General features: G+C 54.2%; 1 protein-coding gene across 1 annotated transcript; it reads left to right on the forward strand.

Annotated features, from left to right (window-relative positions):
* Window positions 1-1963: 1963 nt before the first annotated feature.
* TMEM151B (transmembrane protein 151B) lies at window positions 1964-19388 on the forward strand. Its single transcript, XM_045010235.1, has 2 exons — window positions 1964-2059; window positions 14272-19388. Exons 1-2 carry the CDS (start codon window positions 1982-1984, stop codon window positions 15706-15708), a joined length of 1515 nt encoding a protein of 504 aa, XP_044866170.1. The 5' UTR covers window positions 1964-1981; the 3' UTR covers window positions 15709-19388.
* The last annotated feature ends 1159 nt before the right edge of the window (window positions 19389-20547 follow it).

Genomic DNA, 20547 nt, shown 5'->3' on the forward strand with positions numbered 1-20547 from the left:
CTGAAACCTATTCTGATACAGATTTTTGTTTTCTTCCCATTTTAGTGTGTCAGGTCTTGAAATATGTATGTGGTGGGCTTGAGATTCATCAGTACATTCAGATCCGCAGGCACTTCAGAGCTTGTATGCATGCCTGTTTGTTTATTGTGTGTATCTTCTAGACTAATACATAGACTTACTTCAACAGGCAGCTTTGCATATCTACCTAGCCAAATATATTACTGTAATACATATATCCCATGCAATGTATTGTATTTTCCTAATAAAAGTTTTTTATATATATTTCAATGATAAAAAAGTAAGGTGAACATCAGAAAAAAACAAATACTTTTTGTAAAACCTGTGATTTTTTAATAAAAATCAGTTTAACCTTTATGTACATGATACCATGGGATCAGTGAGTTATCAATACCTACATAGATGGATCATGTCTCCCCTGAGTGGCTTAAACCCATGAGGATAAATCCTGCTACTTACACTTGATAAAGAGTTTCTCTCTTAATTCAAGTATATGGGACTTGTGCTTTGGGAACTGAAGGCCCTGGGTTTGCTCCCCGCCATGGAGTCTATTTTCAGGTGGCTCTGATTCATTAAACTCCTAATGGGACCCCCTCAAAGCGGCTGCCTGTCTCAGGAATTCTCACACCTATTGGAAAGTCACAACCATTCAGTGCTGAAAAAAAGCTCCAGATTGCCAGGCCTGGAGCCTGAAAATCTCTAGCCACAGAACAGGTAGAGCAGCAGGTTAAATTTCCTTCACAGCCTCACCCACCAATGTATCTCAGCCCTGCCTGGGGGAACCAACCTCCAAGGAGAAAGGGAGCTTTGTCACCCTAGCTTCCTGCTAGGAACTGGGCTGAGACCCACCATGCTCATTTCACTGCCTGGCGATCACATGGGAGACTGACTGGTCTCACCCAACCGTGAACTGGAAATGGGTCACAGATTTTCCCTTCAGCCATCCAGAGTCCTCCTCCCACCCTGAAATGCACCTGCTCTCCCTGCAGAGCCTTCCCCAGCCCTGCTTCTCCCTTGCGTGTGTGGTGTGTGCCTAGCCCTGCCCGACAGCAGCGGGACTGGCCTGCAGCAACCCGCACAACGGTGGGTGGGTGGATGAGAGGGTCCCTCAGCCCCCAGACGAGCACGTGCCAGGCCCTGGGCACGATTCTAACCGCGGGCCTAGGGGCAGCGGCTCCTGCGCGGAGACCCCCCTGCGCTCGCCCGAGCAGCAGCCGCGCGGCGGGGCAGGGCTGCGGCGAGCTCGGCGGCTCGCGCGCACGGCGCGGGGAGGCGGGGCGGGGCAGGGCGGCGCGCGGCGAAGGGGGGGGGGTCCCTCCCGCGGCACAAAGGGAGGGAGGGAGCGCGGCGGCCGCAGCCCCAAGGTCACACTTCTCCCGGCAGAGGGAGAGAGAGGAGCGAGGGCGGCCGCGCTCCCCGCCCCTGCCCCCTCCTCCCACCCCCGTGCTCCCCGCTTCTCCCCCAGCCCCTCGTCTCCCCCGCCCCCTTCTCCCCTCCCCGGCTCCCCCGCTCCGCCTCGGGGGCTGCGGCAGCCCGGCCGCGGAGCAGCCCTGCGGCCCGAGCGCGCTGTCCATGGTGGGCTGCGAGCTGCCGGCTGCCCGCCCGGCGCCGCGGGGCTTTGGGGCCATGCCGGGCACGGCGGCGGCGGCGGCTCCCCGGCGTCCCCCCGCGCCCCGCCGCTCGGCGAGCGCCTGGCTGGTGGCGGGATAATGCGTCTGCCGGGCGCCAGCGCTGGGCACCTGGGAGGCACCGCGCCGGGGGGCCGCCCGCCGCCCCGCCACCATGTCCCCACCAGCCTCGGCGGCCGCGGCCGGCGACAGAGGCAGCAGCACGTCGGTGCCTCCGGAGGAGGCGGAGGGGGGCCGAGAGGAGGTGAGGACGGAGCGACCTGCCCGCCCCGCCGGGCGGCGGCTTGGGGCTCCCCGGCTGCATGCGAGTGGCTTTGCATGGCACGGGCACGGGCATGGCAGCGCGCTCGAGGCTCCGCTCCGCTCCGCGGGGTTACACCCCGGCTCTGACCGGGCCGGGGCTTTGCATCCAGGTACGGCAGCTTCCGCTCGCGCCAGGGCCGGGGGGCAGAGAGGGGCACCCCGCAGCGCAGCCCCTTTCCCGATCCTGGCTGGCCGGGGCCGGGGGGCAGAGAGGGGCACCCCGCAGCGCAGCCCCTTTCCCGATCCTGGCTGGCCGGGGCCGGGGGGCAGAGAGGGGCACCCCGCAGCGCAGCCCCTTTCCCGAGCCTGGCTCGCCGGGGCCGGGGGATTCCTAAGGCCCCGCTGGCAGGGGAGGTGAAGCCCTTATGGGCGCTGGGGGACGGAGACCACCTGGGAGCGCGGCGGGGTGCAGACCTCCGGGTGGGGGGCGGCTGAGAGCCAGGAAGGACGGGATGAAATTGAACAAAGGGAAACCTAGTGTGGCTGGAAGATGCTGGGGAATCCTCCCTCCCACAAAGGGCTGGAGCCCCAGGGCCTGGCACAAGGCAGTAAAAAATAGACCTGTAGGGATCCGTCCTGGTCTGGTTCCCTGGGGATGGACAGGAGGAGACCTAACAGGGCTTCCCTGGCTCTACCTTGTATGGTTCAGTGGGTAGGAGATAGTTCAGACTGGCCAACCGCATGGAGCAAATTTTCCATTGGCGTAAGCATATGCCAGTAGACTGTAGGTAATGGAGTCCTGCTTCTTACACCAGCTGCAAATTTAGGCTGATGGGGTCTCTGTAAGGGACTGTGCCAGAGTCTGGTGGGTAGCAGTGCAGACTTGCCACAGCTAGGGGAAGCCCTTGTCTGGCAGCTGGTCCCCCCTTAACCCGGTTACCTCATACCTGACAGGGTAGGTTTAGCCAGCCTGTGGGTGTGAGAAGATCTATCTAGATAATTACCATCCATAGGAATGATCTAGCTCTTTCCCTACTTACAACCTATGCATCCCTCTCTCCATTCTCGCTCTCCTTTCATTCTGTGCTTATCACCATGGTAGCTGAGCTTGTACTGCTCTGAACTGGAACAACCAGACAAACACAGGGACTGAAAAGCTCTGACGGGAGGCAGGAGATCTGGATGCTGGGGGAACATGCATGGGATAGCATGGAAAGGTTGACTGTTTTGGGAGGCAGAAGGAACAGATGAAAGCACCAGCTTGTTGTTCCCGCCAAGAGGAAAGCACTGGGCACTGACCTGAAAGGTGTTGGCTTATTGCATTAGAAGGAAGTTGTGGTGCCCAGTAAGAATATGGGAAACCCTCTTGGCAGCGTGCCAGGGGCCAGCATGTAAGTGCATGATTCCCCCTGAAGGCAGTTGGACTGGCACTGGGGAAGGGGGGTTGTTGATGCGCAGAAGCTAGAGGGATTCCCCAGCTGCTGCTCCATCCGGCAGCGCATCAGGGATTTGGGATGCAAGGGAGACGCAGCTGCTCTTCGTGTGCTTTTCTTGTGGGGGAGAGATTGAATGCTGGGGAAACATGAAGTGCAGACTAGAGTAGGCTAGGAGCCATGTGCCCCCTGGCTCCAGGAATGCTGCTGCGCTGTGGTCATCTTGATGGGCCTTCTTGCAGAGTCCAAGCACGAGACACGGAACAGCAAGGAGCTAGCTGTGTGCGCTACAGGCAGCCAGAGGCATGGGGGATGCTGGGGAATCCTTTTGTTTACCAGAGAGAAGCATGTTCACTTATTAGGGTCCCCAGGAAATGAAGCAATATTGACCAGGATGACCCACCAGTGATCGGTGGGACAGTGCCATACTGTGAGCACCTGTCTGGGGATTAAAGACTCTGGTCTTCTAGCTGTGGGGTTGGTCCTTGCCTGAGCTATCTTCTCTTGGAATACACACAGCCAGAAATGCAGTTAGTCAATACCCTGGGAGAGAGTGACTCCAGCTGATCTTAACAGCCACAAGCTGAGTAGGGGTGCTGCTGGGAGGGTGGGGTGACAGTTGTTGGCTGCTGCATAATCCCAGTATTCTCTGCCCTCCATTTACTTGGGAAGCACACGTGCGCGCACACACACTTTTCTAAAAATGTGTTTAATTGTGAATGCGTTTGTGGGAGATTTGAGCACCATCTGGAGCAGGAAAAAGAGGGAAGGACCGAGAAGCTATGCAAGTGCCGCACACACAGCTCTGCTACTGCCGCCCCTCACTCCAGACTTGCACCTCTCCTGCTATTCCAGCCTGGGGTTCCCCACACACAGCTGTCCCACTGACCCACACTCCCCTGCCCGCCTTGCCCCATTCCTGAGTCCAGGGCTTCTCTTGAGCAGATGCTGAGAATTTGAGCCAAACTGTGGGGTGATTTTGTATTGTGGGGCGATGCTTACCCTGGGTTGGGACAAGGTCCCTCACCTCTTCTGACCTGAACAGACAGGTCCCCAGAGGGAAGGCTGACTGTGTTGCTGCCTCAAAGGGAACTGAGTCCCTAGCTGATGGCAGCAGGGTGTCCTTTTTAAAAAAAACAAAACAAAAACAACACTGTTATTTTCATGTAATTATAGGTGAATGGTGTGAGAGCCCTGGAGAACGACAGCCTCTATGCATAGAGCAAGTATAACATGAGCCATGCCAGGGTCAGCGTCCCTCACACATGCCATCCCCTGCCTTGGGGACTGTGAGAACATAGTCTAGTCTTCCATCTTTCTGCTAAGGCTGCCAACAAGGATGTCAGTATAATATAATCCAGTGTGGGCTGACAGGAGTGTGAGTCTGGGACCAAGAGTGCAAAAAGCATGAGCTACTCCACTGCTTGAACTAACGGCGTATTTCCCTTAGCTAGCAGCTATAGTAGAACCTCCATTAGAGAACCTAATGGAGGTTCTTCTCTCCTTATGTGGAACCTCCATTAGAGAAGGACAAAGCCCCTTACTCTCTTAGCATGGGTTACACAGCCATGTTGGTGTTTTTCATAATGTAGACAGCTGCCCTCTGGGAGCCAGGTAGAGATACCATGTGCTCATTTCACATAGGTACCAGACAGCCATCACACTGTGGTGCCTTTTGATCCCTACCTGTCAGGCCAGACCTGGAAAAGCAACATATCCCCTCAAATGCCCAGTCACCACAAAGGTTAGGTGGAAGAATTTCTGCCTCCGTGCAGAGCCTGTCTGAGGTCTCAGGTCCTGTTGGGGAGGGAACATTCTATTGGCAGGACATGCTGCTGCATTCACTGTTCACAAAGACCGAGTCACTGAGGAACATGCCCAGCTCCTAGCTGTAGGTGACCCTTGGGCAGAGCCTGTAGGGGACATTGGAGAGAAGGGCAGGATACTGGACAACATGGAGATTGAAGTGAGGGGAACTACAGTTGCTCTGCCCTCCTTGATGGTGTCTTGTATTGTCACATCCCATACCAGGGCACTGATTTCCCCGAAACCTGGTACAGTTTTGGCCACGGCTCTGTGTAATCCCAGGGCTGCCCGAGGGCTGGAGGGAATACAAAAAATTCCTGTCTGCCACATGCACATTGGGCTGAACCAGTGCCACTCCGCTCGGCCATGCAGTTCCGCCAGGGATGACTTTGGCCCCTCTCCCTGTCACACTAACACCCAAGCTCTCAGACTGTGGCCTGGTTCTGCAGAACCCAGTGCCATCCTATCCACGCTGATGAGGTGCAAGTCAGATTGGATTCTCTCAGACATCCATTTGTGACAATTCCAGCCTGTCCCCAACCCCAGCAAGCACTGAAGCCTGGGAATAAGCTATGGGTACCTGCCCCCATTCTCAAGTGACTTCTGTGGGTGGAACAAACCCTCCCCACATCCCGGTGTAATCTGGAGGCCATGATATGACTGCAGCAGGTTCCCTGCAGGTCTCCCTCTGTCCCAGATGCACAGCTCTCCCCTTCCCTCTGCAGTTGGCAGCACTGCCAGCCTTGGGTGAGCCAGATGTTTCCTCTGGGAAGCATTACAGCGAGGGTGTGGGGATTTGAGGTACAGCTGCGGGGTTTGCTCAGCTGGGGGCTGACACCTCACCGAGTCAGACAAGGGACAGCCAACCCAGAGGCCAGCCCATTGAAGCCAGTGGGGTTTCCCAGGTGTGACCCTGGGCAAAGTCCGGATCCTCCAAGTCTTGTTCTGGGGACTGGCTGCTGCAGGGAAGGTACAAGGCTTATTCTCTTATCTGATGCAAGTAGATCTGCAAGGTAGAGCCATGGAAACTGCTGCTAATGACTCCCAGCAGATTAACCTGCAACTCACTGCCACTTTGCTCCATGCAGGAGCCACCTGAACCCCACACTGGTGCCTTGGGGCTCATGACTTCAGCATTTTGGAGCTGTGTCTCTGGGACACATAACCCCCTCAAACTCCTGGCCAGTCCATACTTGGATGACACTGGAAAGCTGAGTGGTATAAGGTCATGGAGATCAGGGGCGGCTCTACAAATTTGGCCGCCCCAAGCAGTCATGCCCGGGAGGCGCCCCCGAGCCGCGGGAGCAGCGGACCTCCCGCGGGCATGACTGCAGAGGGTCCGCTGGTCGCGCGGCTCGGCTGGACCTCCCGCAGCTGCGGGCGGTTCGCTGGTCCGGCGGCTCCGGTTGAGCTGCCGCAGGCATGCCTGCGGGAGGTCCAGCCGAGCCGCGGGACCAGCGAACCGTCCGCAGTCATGCCGGCGGGAGGTCCACTGGAGCCGCTGGCCGAGCGTCCCCTCCGCAGTCATGCCTGCGGCAGGTCCGCTACTCCCGGGGCTCCAGTGGACCTCCCGCAGGCATGACTGCGGCAGGTCCGCTGGCCCAGCCTGCCGCCCCCCCGGGAAAGGGCCGCCCCAGGCGGGTGCTTGCCCCGCTGGGCTCTGGAGCCGGCCCTGATGGATATGGATTGGGGGGCAGGTGTGTGTCCAGAAATCAAGGATGTTCTTTGCTGGTGAGATGGAGGGTAGGTGAGAAATCCTTATCCCAGCTCCCTTGCAGTTGATCTGTTTCTCCTAACCTAGCCATCACATCGGGGGGTGGGGGTGGGGGGGCAGCAGCAGGGAAGAACTGTTGGTGCAAAGTTGGGTTGGGTTGGGTCCATTTCGGGGAAAATGCAGGAATTCAGGTGGCAGGGAACTGTTTGGGTCACTTGTTAAGTAGAGGGGTCATAGACATGGGAAGGGTTGGACTGTTTGGAAAGAGTTCTGACCAGAGCAACAAGTCATCTACAGAGCTCAAATGGGCTCTCAATTTGCTCTGTATTCAAGTTGGAGCAGCAGTGGGGTAGGAATGGAAAAGGGCTGGTTAGGCCATCCAGCTAGTCTCCTGGGAGCTGGGTTGTCCCATACAGCCCATTCTGCAGGTCTCCATATGCTCCCATGTGCTGGAGAAGGGGATTCCCCAGATCTCAAGGTCAGGGAGCCTTTCAAATAATTTAGTCCAAACGATGACTAACAATGTCATTTTGTTCCACCACCTCCTGCTCTCCATGTTTCTTTCAGTCACTTCACTGCCAGGTATAAGTTAGCCCCTGTTAGCCCCTGGAGCAGCCAGTGCAGGTAGAGGTGAGGAAAATAGGGTCCATTCTGCCTCAGGCACCAGTAGCAGCATTGACTGCTTGCGTTGGACTTCAGCATCTTTAATCTCGGTGATGATATCAGAGACAGAACCCGGGTGAAGTAGCGATTGTTGTGTCAGGGTATGGGAGGTGAAAATAGTAATGTCACCCTTTGCCCTTCTCATCTGAGCACCTCAAAGCACTTCACACACGCCTGTGAACCCAGCCTCCACAGCCCGCTGGGCTCAGGGATCATTATTCCCCTATGGAGTGGGAAACTGAGGCACGGAGAGATGAAGGGACTTGATCAAGGTCATGCAGTGAGCCAGTGTCAGAGCCAGGGATGGAAAGAAGCTTGTCTCCTGTCTGTTAGTAGTAGCAGAATCCATACTTGCAGGTGTAAGAACAGATTTGCTAACCACAGCGGGATGTTAAGAAGCACAGCCAGTGCAGTGGAGGATGCTTACAGTGAACTCAGCTGGAGGGAAACCCTGTTTACAATGAAGTAGGGCAAACTTCTCGCCTCATTTCATTGGGCTGCAGTGGGCAGATCACGGCGGCACTCGTAGTGCAGTCTCCACTGCTGAGAGAGAAGCTGTTCTGGCAGTAAAGGGATTTCCCCTATGCCGGCTTCTTTGGTGTTCTGGACTTTTCCATATCGCCAGTTCTCTTTCTTAAAGCCAGGGGCCCAGAGGAAAGGCCCCACTTCCTTGGTAGCCCCTGGAGGCAGCTCTAGCAGAATTTCCATCTGGGGCGATAGCTTTGGAGGTAGGGAGAGGTAGGGGTGGGGGTGTGTGTATGTGTGTGTAAAAATATATAGCAGGGTTACTGTGACCCTGTAAAGCACTGCAGTATTTAAATGCTGCATAGTCTCAGGAGGAGGCTGATGCATGGACTAGAGCTCTACTGAACCCAGCTCCTGGGATAAAGGCTTTGCCTGCAGCGCTTCTGATGCCCTGGATAGGTAACTGCAAAGGGCTTCACCTTGGACTTGCCACAGGGCTACCTGGAAGCTTCAGCAGGTGGTGTCTGCATCCTGAGCAGGGCAGGCCCCTGAGAGCACGTCACACCCTGCACTGGCCATCAGGTGAAATTCAAGGTGCTGCTTACTATCCTCAAAGCCCCACATGGCCTGGGGTCCATCTCCCTCCAGGATTGGCGCCGCGACCCCAATCTGCCAATACAGCACATTAAATTATTTGGTTGGTTCCTTTTCTCTGTTTGTGAGTAACCTGCAAACAAGGCCCGATTTCTGCAAATGTGCTCATCATTTCCCATTGGCCAGTGAATCCCACACATACCTTGAGATTAGCATGGACCTTAGGGATCTGCCAGAGGCCCAAGGCTATCCTGCTCCAGGGACCCCTGTGCTCTGATGCCCTTCAGCATTACAGGAGCTCTCCTGCTGTATCATAAAGCAGACTCAGGACTTCTGGGTCAGCCTGTGCCCCATAATCTGTGAGGGGGAAGCTGGGGAATACCTCTTGGATGCCCCCCTTCTGCACTGTGAAACCTCCCAGGCTGTGAGGCTCCAATGGAACTGCTCTGCTGGGGAGCTGGAAGAGGGAAGCAGAGGGCCCTGAAGCTCCTGTGATGCTGCAGCGCTGCCAGGGCACAGAGGACAAAGGGAACTCCTGCAATTCTGCAGGGCAGGCTGAGCTAGGGAGCAGAGCATAGGGGGAATCTGGGAGATCTTATAATGCTGGGCTGAGCTGAGCTGGGACACGGCATGGGGGTGGGGGTAGAAGAGAAAGCCAGGGAGCTGTTGTGGCTGCACTTCAGGGCTGAGGAGCTGAGAGGATTCAGCACGGCTCTGAACAGGCCCTCCCACTAGGTGCTCCCTTCCTTTACTCCTGTTCTCCTTCCTCTCCCTTTTTGCTTCGTTCTTTCACTCCCTGCCTCCTGAGCCCTGCAGATGTGACACTGATGTGATTCTGTGTCATGATTCAGAGAAGGGCCGGGACTTGCTTCTGTCAGATCTGAAGTCCCCAGCTCCATCACACACAGAGCCAGCCCCCAGTTTTTTGTGCTGAGGTTGTTGCCTGGAGACTAGTTCTGCCCAAGAGACCCATCCCCAGGCTCTAGAACCCAGCCAGCTCCTCCATGCGCACCCTGGGAGTTTAGCATTCTTCATTCTCCAGGAGCAAGAGAAATACAGGTTCCCGATGGAAATGTGAAGGGTTTTACCCAGCCACCATTCCCCTCACTGCGTGCGCCCCGGCTGCATTTCTCTGTGATGTTCTACACACAGTACTCTGTGTTCCACTCATTAAAGGCACACTCCTAGGGTGGGAATCTCACTGCAGCAGAGTGAAGAAATCTCAGCGTTCTGAGCCAAATCCAGGTCCCACGCCATTCAGTGGCAAAACTCCCATTGGCTGCAGCAGGACCAGAACTTGGTTTGTAGGGTCACATTTTGGCAAGTTTCAGGAGGAAGGATCAGCATTTTGGAGACCAGGTCAGGACTCACGTTCTAGCCCCAGCTTGGGGGAAAGGAGTTGTGGTTAAAGCACTGGATTTCTCAAGTCTATTGCCAGCTCTGCCAATGATTCATTGTGTGACCCTGGTTCAGTTCCCTCCCTACTGTGTGCCTCAGTTTCCCCTCTCTACTGGGTGACACTGGTACTGTCCCAGCTCCTGAAAGGGCGAGGAGGGTTATGGGACTGAATTCATTAGTGTCTGTAAAGCACTTTGGGATCCTTGGATGGAAGGGGTCAGAAGGTTGTTATTGAAACAGCAGGGCAGAGGCTGTGCCCATTGAGTTTGCATGCACACTGCTGATAGTACATTCATTCACTGTGCACCAGGACAGGGGAAACACCCCAGGGTAAGAAGCACAGGCACGGGTTCCAGTCAGTGAGGCTACACCCCACACATTCTACACGTCTACAGTGAGCTTAGCTAAGTGCACGTGGGCAGATCATAGTTTAAGAGCAATGACCATCATGGGCCAACATTTCAGGTGTTGTAAATGGTGGGAGACGGTCATTACCTATGCACCATACCCTGTGCACCTCCTCAAGGCAACGCATGGCGCTGCATCCTCTCAGCCTCAGTTTCCCCAACAGAATTTCCAGCCAGCTGTGGTGACTTACATGGCTCAGCCCTCTGGCCAGGTCACCACAAAAGTCCATCTCCCTTCTGGGGTAGCAGAATCCAAAGTTACAGTCCAAAACAAACACCAGATAAAGGAGTCTTTGTACCAGCTGGGCCTAGTTCTGAGCTCCTACGGTGTTATTTGTTCATCCCCCAACCCACTTCACTTCTGGTGAGGCACCCCCTGCCATGACCTGGCTTAACAACTATCAGTGAATGCCAGGAGCTCCCTTCCCTCCAGGGAAGCTCCGACAAGCTGCAGTCTCATTCAGTGCCTCACTCCAACTGCTTTTCCTTCCCCAAGTGAGAGCTGTAGGTCTGTTTGCCTATCCAGGCAGCCCCTAACTGAGCCAGCACTCTTCTTTTTAGCCCCTTCCTTCAGGCCTGACATCCAGGACAGGAACAGCAGGTGGGGCTGAGTGAGCTTCCAGTAGCCCCTTAACCCTTTTCAGGTTCCGGTGGAGCTTGTAGGCCCCCTGACAGGAGTTACAAAAGAATTTAAATGCAAACGGCTGATTCTAGATAAACCTCATCAGAGACCCAAACAAATAGCAGCATCAGTGGGTGAGTACACTGATACCACTGCCCTCATGTGGACCAATATTGTCTCATTATTTCCTTGTACTCCCCCATCTATCTGTCTGTATCCATCTTCTGTCTCTTGTCTGATACATAGATCGTCATTTTGTTCTGTTTGTACAGTGCCTAGCACAACAGGGTCCTGGTCCATGACTCGGGCTCCTGGGTCCTCTGGCAATACAAAGAAATAATAATACTAATGGAGGTGGTTTATTTAGAAGCAGCAGCTTGCCTCGTGTTAATACAGAAGAACCGGGAAGTGAAACTAGTGAAGAGAAGCATACATAGTGAACAGAGAGCATCAGTGCAGCCAAATCAATGAGATGTTAAAGTTTCTGTCCATTTCAGTAGCCTCAGGTGCTGTCAGTAATGCAGGGAAGGTATTGAAACAAAGGGGATTATTCTTTTGACTGTGTTGCTGTAAATAATGTTTTAGATTCCTGTCACATTCTTCATCCCAAAGCACGTCATGGATTGGGCACATGAAGGGATTGCTCCCCTTTCTGCTGAAATGCAGCCACCTCTGGGGTGGGATGCCACAGCCATACTCAACCAACACTATATTTCATAGGAGGGGAAGTGAATAATAATAATATTGTACATTTACAGGGCCACATAACATCCAATCCTAAAAGTACAGGGGCTAGGGCACCACTGGAGATGTTGAGAGGGAGATGAGGAAGAGAAAGGGGATATTTTTGGCCAAGGGCACTGGGGCAAACCATGATTCTTAAAAAAAGTGTGGTGGGATCTTTACCATCCCTGAAGATCATTCGGGGTCATGTTTGTTAGGAGCTCATCCAAATACAGAGCTATTTACATACACTGTCAACTGCAGGGAGCCCAGCTTCCCTATCATGGAAAAACAATAACAGAGAATTGCTGCACAAGTTCAGCCCAGTGGTCCACCTAGCCCAGTATCCTGTCTGTGACAGTGGCTAACATGGGCTGTTTCCTAGGAAGGTGCAAGAAACTCTGCAGTGGACTGTTATGAAATGACCTGTCCCCAGGTGAAGTCTCTTCCTATCCCTATCAGTTAGAAGCTGATGCATGCCCTAAAGCAGAAGGGGTTCTATCCCTTCTATTTTTGTCTCCTCTCTAATGTAAACCTGGATCTTTTCATTATTCACATAAATGTCTCATTCTGCTGAGCTCTTGACTTGAATGTTATGTCTTGCAGCAATGAGTTCTAGAGGTTTAATAGTGCTTTGGGTATAAAACCTGAGGCTATGTCTACACTACAGAGCCTATGCCAGCATAGCCCCCTGGCGTAGACACGACATATGCTGTCAGAAGTTTTTCTGTTGGTGTAGGAATACCACCTCCCTGAACAACATTGTCTAAGCTGACCAAAGCACTTTCTGTCAGCATAGCTACATCTACACTGGGGTTTTTGTCAGCATAGCTACATCACTAGGGGGTGTGGGCTTTTCACACCCTTGACCGATATTGCTATGTTGGTATAAGTTTTAAATATTCACTCCTATGTGGCCTAAAACACAGACAAGGGGAAGAGACCTAAAGTCATTCACACGTTGTAATAATGGACAATGCATCAAAGCATCTCTGCTTGCATACGCTAGAGGAGAATAGCACATCTAAGATCCCAACACCCCTTAATGACTGCTTTGCTAGCAGCTCATAGCTGGGGTCCCACATTCTGGCTCCACTTGTGACGTCTTCCTGGACACTGCTGTGTTATTTGATGCACATAGATTCACACCCCAACTTGCTGCACAACAACTTGCCATAGAAACAACCCATAAGTAGGGTGAGGCTGGACCAGTGCTTGAATGGGACATCTTCCAGGAAATGGTGTAGGTTCTTCACTGGGAGGTGCACTTCCTGAGTTGTTACCAAACTCCTAGTAGCATGGCCTTATGGGGTGCTGTAGTACAGGTGCTGTGTTTTAGATGAGGTGTAAAACTGGTATCCTGCCCACTCCTGTTCATTAAAGATCCCTGAACAATTTTCTCAAGAAGGGTTTTCACCCCAGGGTCAGAGCCAAATTCCTCAATGCTTGACGGAGGGTGGGGGAGTTGCATGCGAAAGGTCACTGTCACAGTGCTGGGGGGAACTTGCATGCGTGAGGTCACTGTCACAGTGCTGGGGGAACTTGCATGTGTGAGGTCACTGTCACAGTGCTGGGGGAACTTGCATGCATGAGGTCACTTCCATAGGGTGGGGGAACTTGCATGTGTGAGGTCACTGTCGCAGTACGAGGGGTGGGAAACTTGCACCCTAGAGCACTGTTCCGCTTGCAGTGCTGTTTGTGTCAGGCATTGTTGGAGGAACAGCCCTAGGGGGATTTACAACCCTTGTAGCTCTCCTGCAGAATGGCCTTTCCTGCGGCTGGCAGGTTAACAGCTGGACTGCCATACGTGCGGACAGCCGCACCGTGAGTGGAATTGCTGCTCAGGAGAGCACCTAGCTGATTTACACTCATGGCAGGCAGCGAGGAATAGGGGATGCAGCCACTTAGCCTGGGGCTGGCGCCTGCAGCAACAGTGAATCATGGCAGAGGCTTGCAGGCAAGCCGGGCAATTACCGTTCTGAATCAGAGGTGGGATTACCCTTCCCTGGGTGTCCTGGAGGACATGGCATTGGCTTCAAGTGACAGAGGGGAGGGGGAGGGATCCTGACTACTCTGCTCTTCGATGCTAGTTCATGAATGGAGCAGCAAGCCAACTCACACTCTGGAGGGGAGGGTCATATGTCCATATCTTCCAGGCAGGGACAGCATGCTCTGTTCACATTTCCTGGGAGAGGAGGGCACGTGGCAACCCTGGAATGGCAGGAAGTGGGCACTGACTCCCACTGCAGTAGCCAGAGGCTGCACAATATGGGAATTGGGCATCAGTCACACGGAGCATCATCCCGGGATGAAGCACAGACCTCTGGCCCCTCTCGCCTGCCAGCTGAGAGGATTATCCCTGAGGAGTAGCCTCTGAATGGGATCTGTTGCCTCTCTGAGGATGGCAATCTGGGATTCATTCTTTAGCCAGTTAACTGCAGGAGCTAATCAACGCTCTGTTCAGCGGGCTGGCTTTCCCCTTTCTGCTGCAGGCTATTAACTTCTCCCCCTGTTCTCTCTCCCCCTCTTCCCTGGTTCCCCTGGGCACCTGGAGCAGCAGCGGCCGGTGAAGCAGTCCCTCAGTAAGTCCCTCTGCAGAGAATCCCACTGGAAATGCCTGCTCCTCTCCCTTCTCATGTATGGCTGCATGGGAGCTATGACCTGGTGCCATGTGACCAAGGTCACCCGGCTGACCTTTGACAGTGCCTACAAGGGCAAGTCCATGATGTATCACGATAGCCCCTGCTCCAATGGCTATGTTTACATCCCCCTGGCCTTCCTGGTGATGCTCTACGTGGTCTACCTGGTGGAGTGCTGGCACTGCTACACCCGCAACGAGCTGCAGTACAAGGTGGACGTGGAAAGCGTGCACGAGCGGGTGCAGAGAATGCAGCAGGCCACCCCATGCATCTGGTGGAAAGCCATCAGCTACCATTATGTCCGGAGGACCCGGCAGGTCACCCGCTACCGCAATGGGGACGCCTACACCACGACCCAGGTGTATCACGAGAGGGTCAACACTCATGTGGCGGAGGCCGAGTTTGACTACTCCAACTGTGGGGTCAAGGACATCTCCAAGGACCTGATGGACCTGGAGAGCTACCCAGCCACTCGGCTCCGCTTCACCAAATGCTTCAGCTTTGCCAACGTGGAGTCCGAGAACTCCTACCTGACCCAGCGCGCCCGCTTCTTCACCGAGAACGAGGGGCTGGACGACTACATGGAGGCCAGGGAGGGGATGCACCTCAAGAACGTGGATTTCAAGGAATACATGGTGGCCTTTTCAGACCCAGATAACCTTCCCTGGTACGTGTCCCACTACGTCTTCTGGGTGGCTGCCCTGCTGACCCTCTCCTGGCCCCTGCGGGTGCTGAATGAGTACCGCACCTCCTACGTCCATTACCACGTGGAGAAGCTCTTTGGGTTTGACTTTGTGGCCGTAACACCAGCTGAGGAGCGCTCCTTCTGCAGGAGGATGCCCCGTGTCAACACGGTGGACAGCACTGAGCTGGAGTGGCACATCCGGTCCAACCAGCAGCTAGTGCCCAGCTACTCAGAGGCTGTCCTGATGGACTTGGTGGGGCTCTCCAGCTGCACCAACTACTCCGCTTGCAGGTACGGGGGCTACCGGCAGAACTGCGAGCGGTGCCACAGGACTATAAGCAGCTCGTCCATCTTCTCCCGCAGCGCCCTGAGCATCTGCAACGGCAGCCCCAGGATCCCCTTCAGCAGCAGCCGCTTCTCGCTGGGCCGCCTCTACGGCTCCCGGCGCAGCTGCCTCTGGCAGAGTCGGAGTGGGAGCCTGAACGAGCAGAGCTGCCCAACTGAGCAAACCCGGCTCTCCAGCCAGGTCACAGTGGAGGAGGAGGACCCTCCTGCTTACCAGGATGCCCTCTACTTCCCCGTCCTTATTGTGCACCGCAACGAGGGCTGCCTCAACCATGACCACCGTCACCTCCATCGGAACGGGTCCTGCATGGAGACCTCACTGTGAGCGGAGGGCGGTGAGGATCTCCCTCTTGATCACCGTGTCTCCAGGCACAGGGACTTGGGAAGGGAGGGGATAGCCAGGAAAATGAGGCACCAGTGCCCCGCTCAGCATGTGGGATGGAGAGGTCACTGCCTCTTGGTCTCCAAGGATAGGCTCAGCAGCTGCTGCATTTGCCACATGGCCCCTTTGATGTCACAGAGGAGAGGGTGGCAGCAGGATGGGCGAGCAGCAGCGCCACCTGTGGCATGGCACAAAATGACAGCCCGACGGCCACATGCAGAAAATGGTAGAAAAGAAAGGACTGAAGGAGGGAGCTGAGTGCTGTAGTTCCACGCTCTGCCTCGAAAGGCCCTGGCTGGCTGGAATAGTGCTAAATGACAACTACCACCCACCACCCCGCTGCACCTGTGACCTCCGCCCTTCTCCCCCAGTGCTGCAGACTTACTCTCCCGCAGAGGGGTCCCGCACGGGGCCAAGAGGAGCAAGGCCTGGCAGCACATTCCCTTTGAAGCAGCGATTAACTCCTCATGCGCCAAAGATCCTGGGGCACTCGGGCCCATAGAGCTGAAGGGCAGTTTAGAGGAAATGTTCAAGACCACAAGGCCAACTCTTTCGCCCTTTTATTGAGGCTGCGCTCCGACTGTTACACTGTCCTCAGCTGCTGGGATGGGCATTGCCACCAGATGGCTCTTTAGAAAGCCTCAGCACTCCAGGGCCAAGAATCGGCATCCCCTAGGTAAAGCTTAAAGCATTCCAAGGACTTTTCCATTTGGGGTTGCAAAGCGCAGGAGGCAACGGGGAATCTACTGAGGAAAGGCCAGACCTGGCGTTAGAGCACAGTCACAGCATGAAGCCAGTAGGTCTGGCAGGAGAAGGCCCAGCCTGCAAAGCAAACCACGGAGACCTGGGTGTGCTGGGAGTTTTCAGGAAGCCAAAGACACCCGATGGGGAAGGGGTGAGTTGGGCAGCTGGGGGACCCCCAGGGCTTGAAGTGAGCGAGGTCTAGTCATAATTAATTCAGCCAAGCAAGGAGTCTGGCATCCAGGGAGGTTCTGTTAGGTTCAACTGCAGTTTACCTATGAATAATAGAAGAGCAGGTTGGCGGGTCTTGGGGAGAGTAAATATTACATGAAGTCAAGCTGGCTCCAGACTCCAGTCACTAATACGAAGGGAAGCTGGGTTTGGCACAGAGCTCTGAGGGCAAGGAGAGGCTGGAGATGGGAGAGGGGTGGTGATGTAGAGAGGTCCAGAGTTTCTGCTGTCCATGCTGGTGAAGGGAAGGGCTGCTAACAATCTGAAACAATGCAACCCCTTTGGCCCATGTGGTTACAGAGAGGGCTCCTCTCAGCATGATCCTCAGCTCCTGGGCCCCACGCTCCTCTCTGAAGGGTTTCCACTGGCTCCTCAGGGGACTACCATATACAGTCTGCCCAACAACCTCTTTAGGGTGCCTCCCTCATAGCACAGACCAATGGGCAGAATCCTCTGGCTGGCTGAAAGGTGAACAGAAACAATCCTATTGAAAATAGTCTGCAAAGGCCGTGCTCCCAGGTTCCGTACAGAGTCTGTGAGCATGTTTACTGGAGGTAAAAGAACCCACCAAGCCCTGAGGGCAGGAGCCAGTTCCCTGGGAGGAGCTAAACACCAGCAGTGGTGGCACAAATGCAGCTCCCTGCCCTGCTCTGTTCTGGGCAGAAACAGAACCTTCAACTCAGGTGTCTGCAGCAGGTAAAACCACAACAGTTCACCTTTCAGGTCCCAGTCCTGCAATGGGATCCATGTGAATGGCCCCTGCATCAACATAGAGCCCCATTGGTCAGTGAGGGTCCACCTATGCAATCCAATAGCAGTATCAGGGCCTAAATGGGTCATTTTCTTTAAACTTCTCCCTGAAACTAGTGCATGTGGGTGAGAACTCCTGCTAGATTGGGCTTGTGGATGTGGCCATTCAGGAGCCGATCCTACGTACTCAAGCTCCTGCAAATGATCCTTATAGACATGAGCAGTCACTTGAAGTCAGTGGTTCTACTCATCACGGGTCAGGGTGGCAGGATCATGTCCTCAGAGAGCAGCAGCGACCACACAAGGCATTTCTTCTACGCTAAAATACAGAGGGTGGTTAGAAATGAGGGGATCATTTTGGAACGTGCTCAAGGAAACCCCTGATGGCCCATTACCTGGCTGCAGTGAGTTGCCTTTGTCCCACGGTCATGTCACACTGGGGTCTGAATGTAACCATTTTTGTAACCCTGGAATGGACTCACCACGGTCACCCTCCTTTCATCACTTCATATGCACATACCTAGAGGGATTGGTGTCTCAGCACGCTCCCTGTCCTGCAAACCCTTACTCATGTGAGGAATCCTTACTGGAAGCAATGAGGCTACTCGCATGAGGAAGGATTTGCAGGATTGGGCCCATAAATACTTGGTGGGAGGAGGGAAAAAGGAAGTTATCAAGGCTGAACTGTATTTTTTGTAGAGATCTTTCAAAGTCTGTGCTAGGGTGTGAGGAAGGGGTACTGAGATAATGCCTCTTAGGCCCACAAGCTCTGGGCTGTCTCTGTCTGTGTTGCCTTTTCCATTAGCACATCACCGCACCTCTTGAACTCATTATAGGCTCACCAGTTTTCCTAAGGCCTCTTTTCCATTCAGCCAGCTGGTCTGTGCCTGTTGAATGGCCGAGTTCTGGCCTTGGCCAGTGATCACCCCAGTCCGCGCTGTCCGTCCGCTTTCCCATCACCCACCCTGGCAGAGAACTGCATGGAGCAATTCCCACCACTAGCCAGCAGCAAGCTTTGAACCCAAGCAGCAGCATAGTTCTCCACTGCTTGAGCTAAAGGACCAACTCCAGTAGCTGGCAGCAGCAGCAGCAGCAGGCAGATGTCTATCCCCCTGCAGGTCTGCTGCAGAAAGGGGACAAGTAACACACTGAATCAAGTGTTACATTGCATTGGGTTCAGCCAGACCTCCCCTGGTCCATTTCTGCATGTAATGTGCTGTACTGTTTCACTGACTAGATCTCAGTGGCTGACCACTTCCTGCATCCCCCACCCCTCTCCTCAGTAATGCTGTTGTGTTGGTCACTTTCCAGAATCTGACCTACCTTTAGGGAATTTCTCTAATAAGAATTAATACTTCACTAACTTCTCCCCTCATTTCCAAGATAAAGACCTTTCCCCATGTTACTAACAGGCCCTGAGACTGTTGGATCTGAAAGAATTTTAAACATCTCATTGACTTTCCCCCATCCCTGATGAAGTTTATTCTCTGTTCTGCTATTAGGCAATGAAATTAGGCTGGTCAGTTTCACCCTGAGGTTTCTAGTCAGTTTCACTTGTTCTCAGGTACTAAAACAAAGACTGTTTGAACTGAAACTTTTTTAAAGCCTCATAGTTCCATTCAGAGTTTGTCTTGTCAAACTCCCCTCCTCCCACTACAAAACCTCCCGATGGGCCAGCTTATACTCCACCCTGGTCCCAAGGCCTGCCGGGGATATCAGCTGGCAGCTCCTTCATGTGGCCGTGAGCACGGGTGTGTATTTGGTGCGGTTCACCCCTGTCCCGGACACCTGCCCCTTCTGCGGCGCGAGGGAGACACTGGCGCATGTTTACTTGGAATGCGCCAGGTTGCAGCCCCTATTCCGGCTCCTCATGAATAGACTGTTGTGTTTCTGGCTGCACTTTTCCCCTCACCTCCTTCTCTACGCACTCCCTATCCGTGGCCGCACAAAGTCACAGGACCTCCTGGTCAACCTCCTCGCCCTGGCTAAAATGGCCATCTACACAACCAGGGAGAGGAGGTTGGCCAATGGAGACTCCTGCGACTGTGGGGCTTGTTTCCGATCCTCTGTCCATTCATGTATCCGGGCAGAGTTCCTCTGGGCAGCATCCACTGGCTCCCTTGACGCCTTCGAGGAGCAGTGGGCGCTGTCCGGGGTTCTCTGCTCGGTGTCCCCATCAGGCTCCCTTCTTATGACCCTTTGATCGCACGCCTGTCTCTGTTCTTTTATTAGTTGTCCCCTGAAATCAGTTGGGTTTTGAGGTCCTGTAGATCCTCCCCTTAGGCTGAGGGAGGATCCTTTAGCAGTGGGCGGGCTTCCGCCCACCCACTTCCCGGAACGCAATAGGTCCCACTACAAAACCTACATTTTGGGCTTAAATGGCAGTGGCCCTTAAAGAACTGGTAGGTTTAAATAACCAGGCCCTAGGCTATCCCCCTGCTCTTCTGTTTCCATTGTTGTCTACACACTCTGCAATGCTCCTGCCAAACCCAGACCTGGTGGAAGTGGCTACAGCTCCACTGGCTCCTCTTATACCAATTGAATTTGGCTGCTAGTGCCTCATTCTCCTCCCACTCAGGGCCCAGTGCAGCTCCAGTTAATGTCAATGGAATAGCTCCTAGTGACGTGAATGGGAGATGATGGAATGTGCCCTTGTGCCTTGGTAATGAGGAGTATCCCCACTGAAGTCAATGGAGTTAAAATGGGCTGTGACTGGGGTATGTGAGAGGGGACTCAGGCCCTCTTGGCCTTCCCCAGCTGTTCCACTTTAAAGCTGCTCATGGCTTAGATTAGGCTACACTTGCCATCCCTCTGTGCCCAGGTGCCTTAGATCCATGGATTTATCATAGGGGTCGGCAAGTCTTTTGGTTCCCCTGGGGAGCGGGGAGCCCACAGAACAGGGGCAGGTTAGAAGGGTTTGCTTGCCCACATCCTTTATCGCCAGCAGCAAAACTCTACTGCCTAACACACTGCCCATTAGCTTTGTCCAGTCCTGTTCACACCAAGATTCTTTTCCCCTGGGTTCAGGTTCATCTTGGTCCTTAGATAGCTCCATTTTCA

This window comes from Mauremys mutica, chromosome 3, assembly GCF_020497125.1.
Source record: "Mauremys mutica isolate MM-2020 ecotype Southern chromosome 3, ASM2049712v1, whole genome shotgun sequence".
Classification (NCBI taxonomy): domain Eukaryota; kingdom Metazoa; phylum Chordata; order Testudines; family Geoemydidae; genus Mauremys; species Mauremys mutica.

Bases quoted from the DNA above. Each gene is read 5' to 3' on its own strand.
- TMEM151B (XM_045010235.1), top strand. From the start codon at position 1,982: ATGGCAGCGCGCTCGAGGCTCCGCTCCGCTCCGCGGGGTTACACCCCG. The intron at 2,060-14,271 runs GTACGGCAGCTT...CACCTGGAGCAG, and splicing joins GGCCGGGGCTTTGCATCCAG to CAGCGGCCGGTGAAGCAGTC.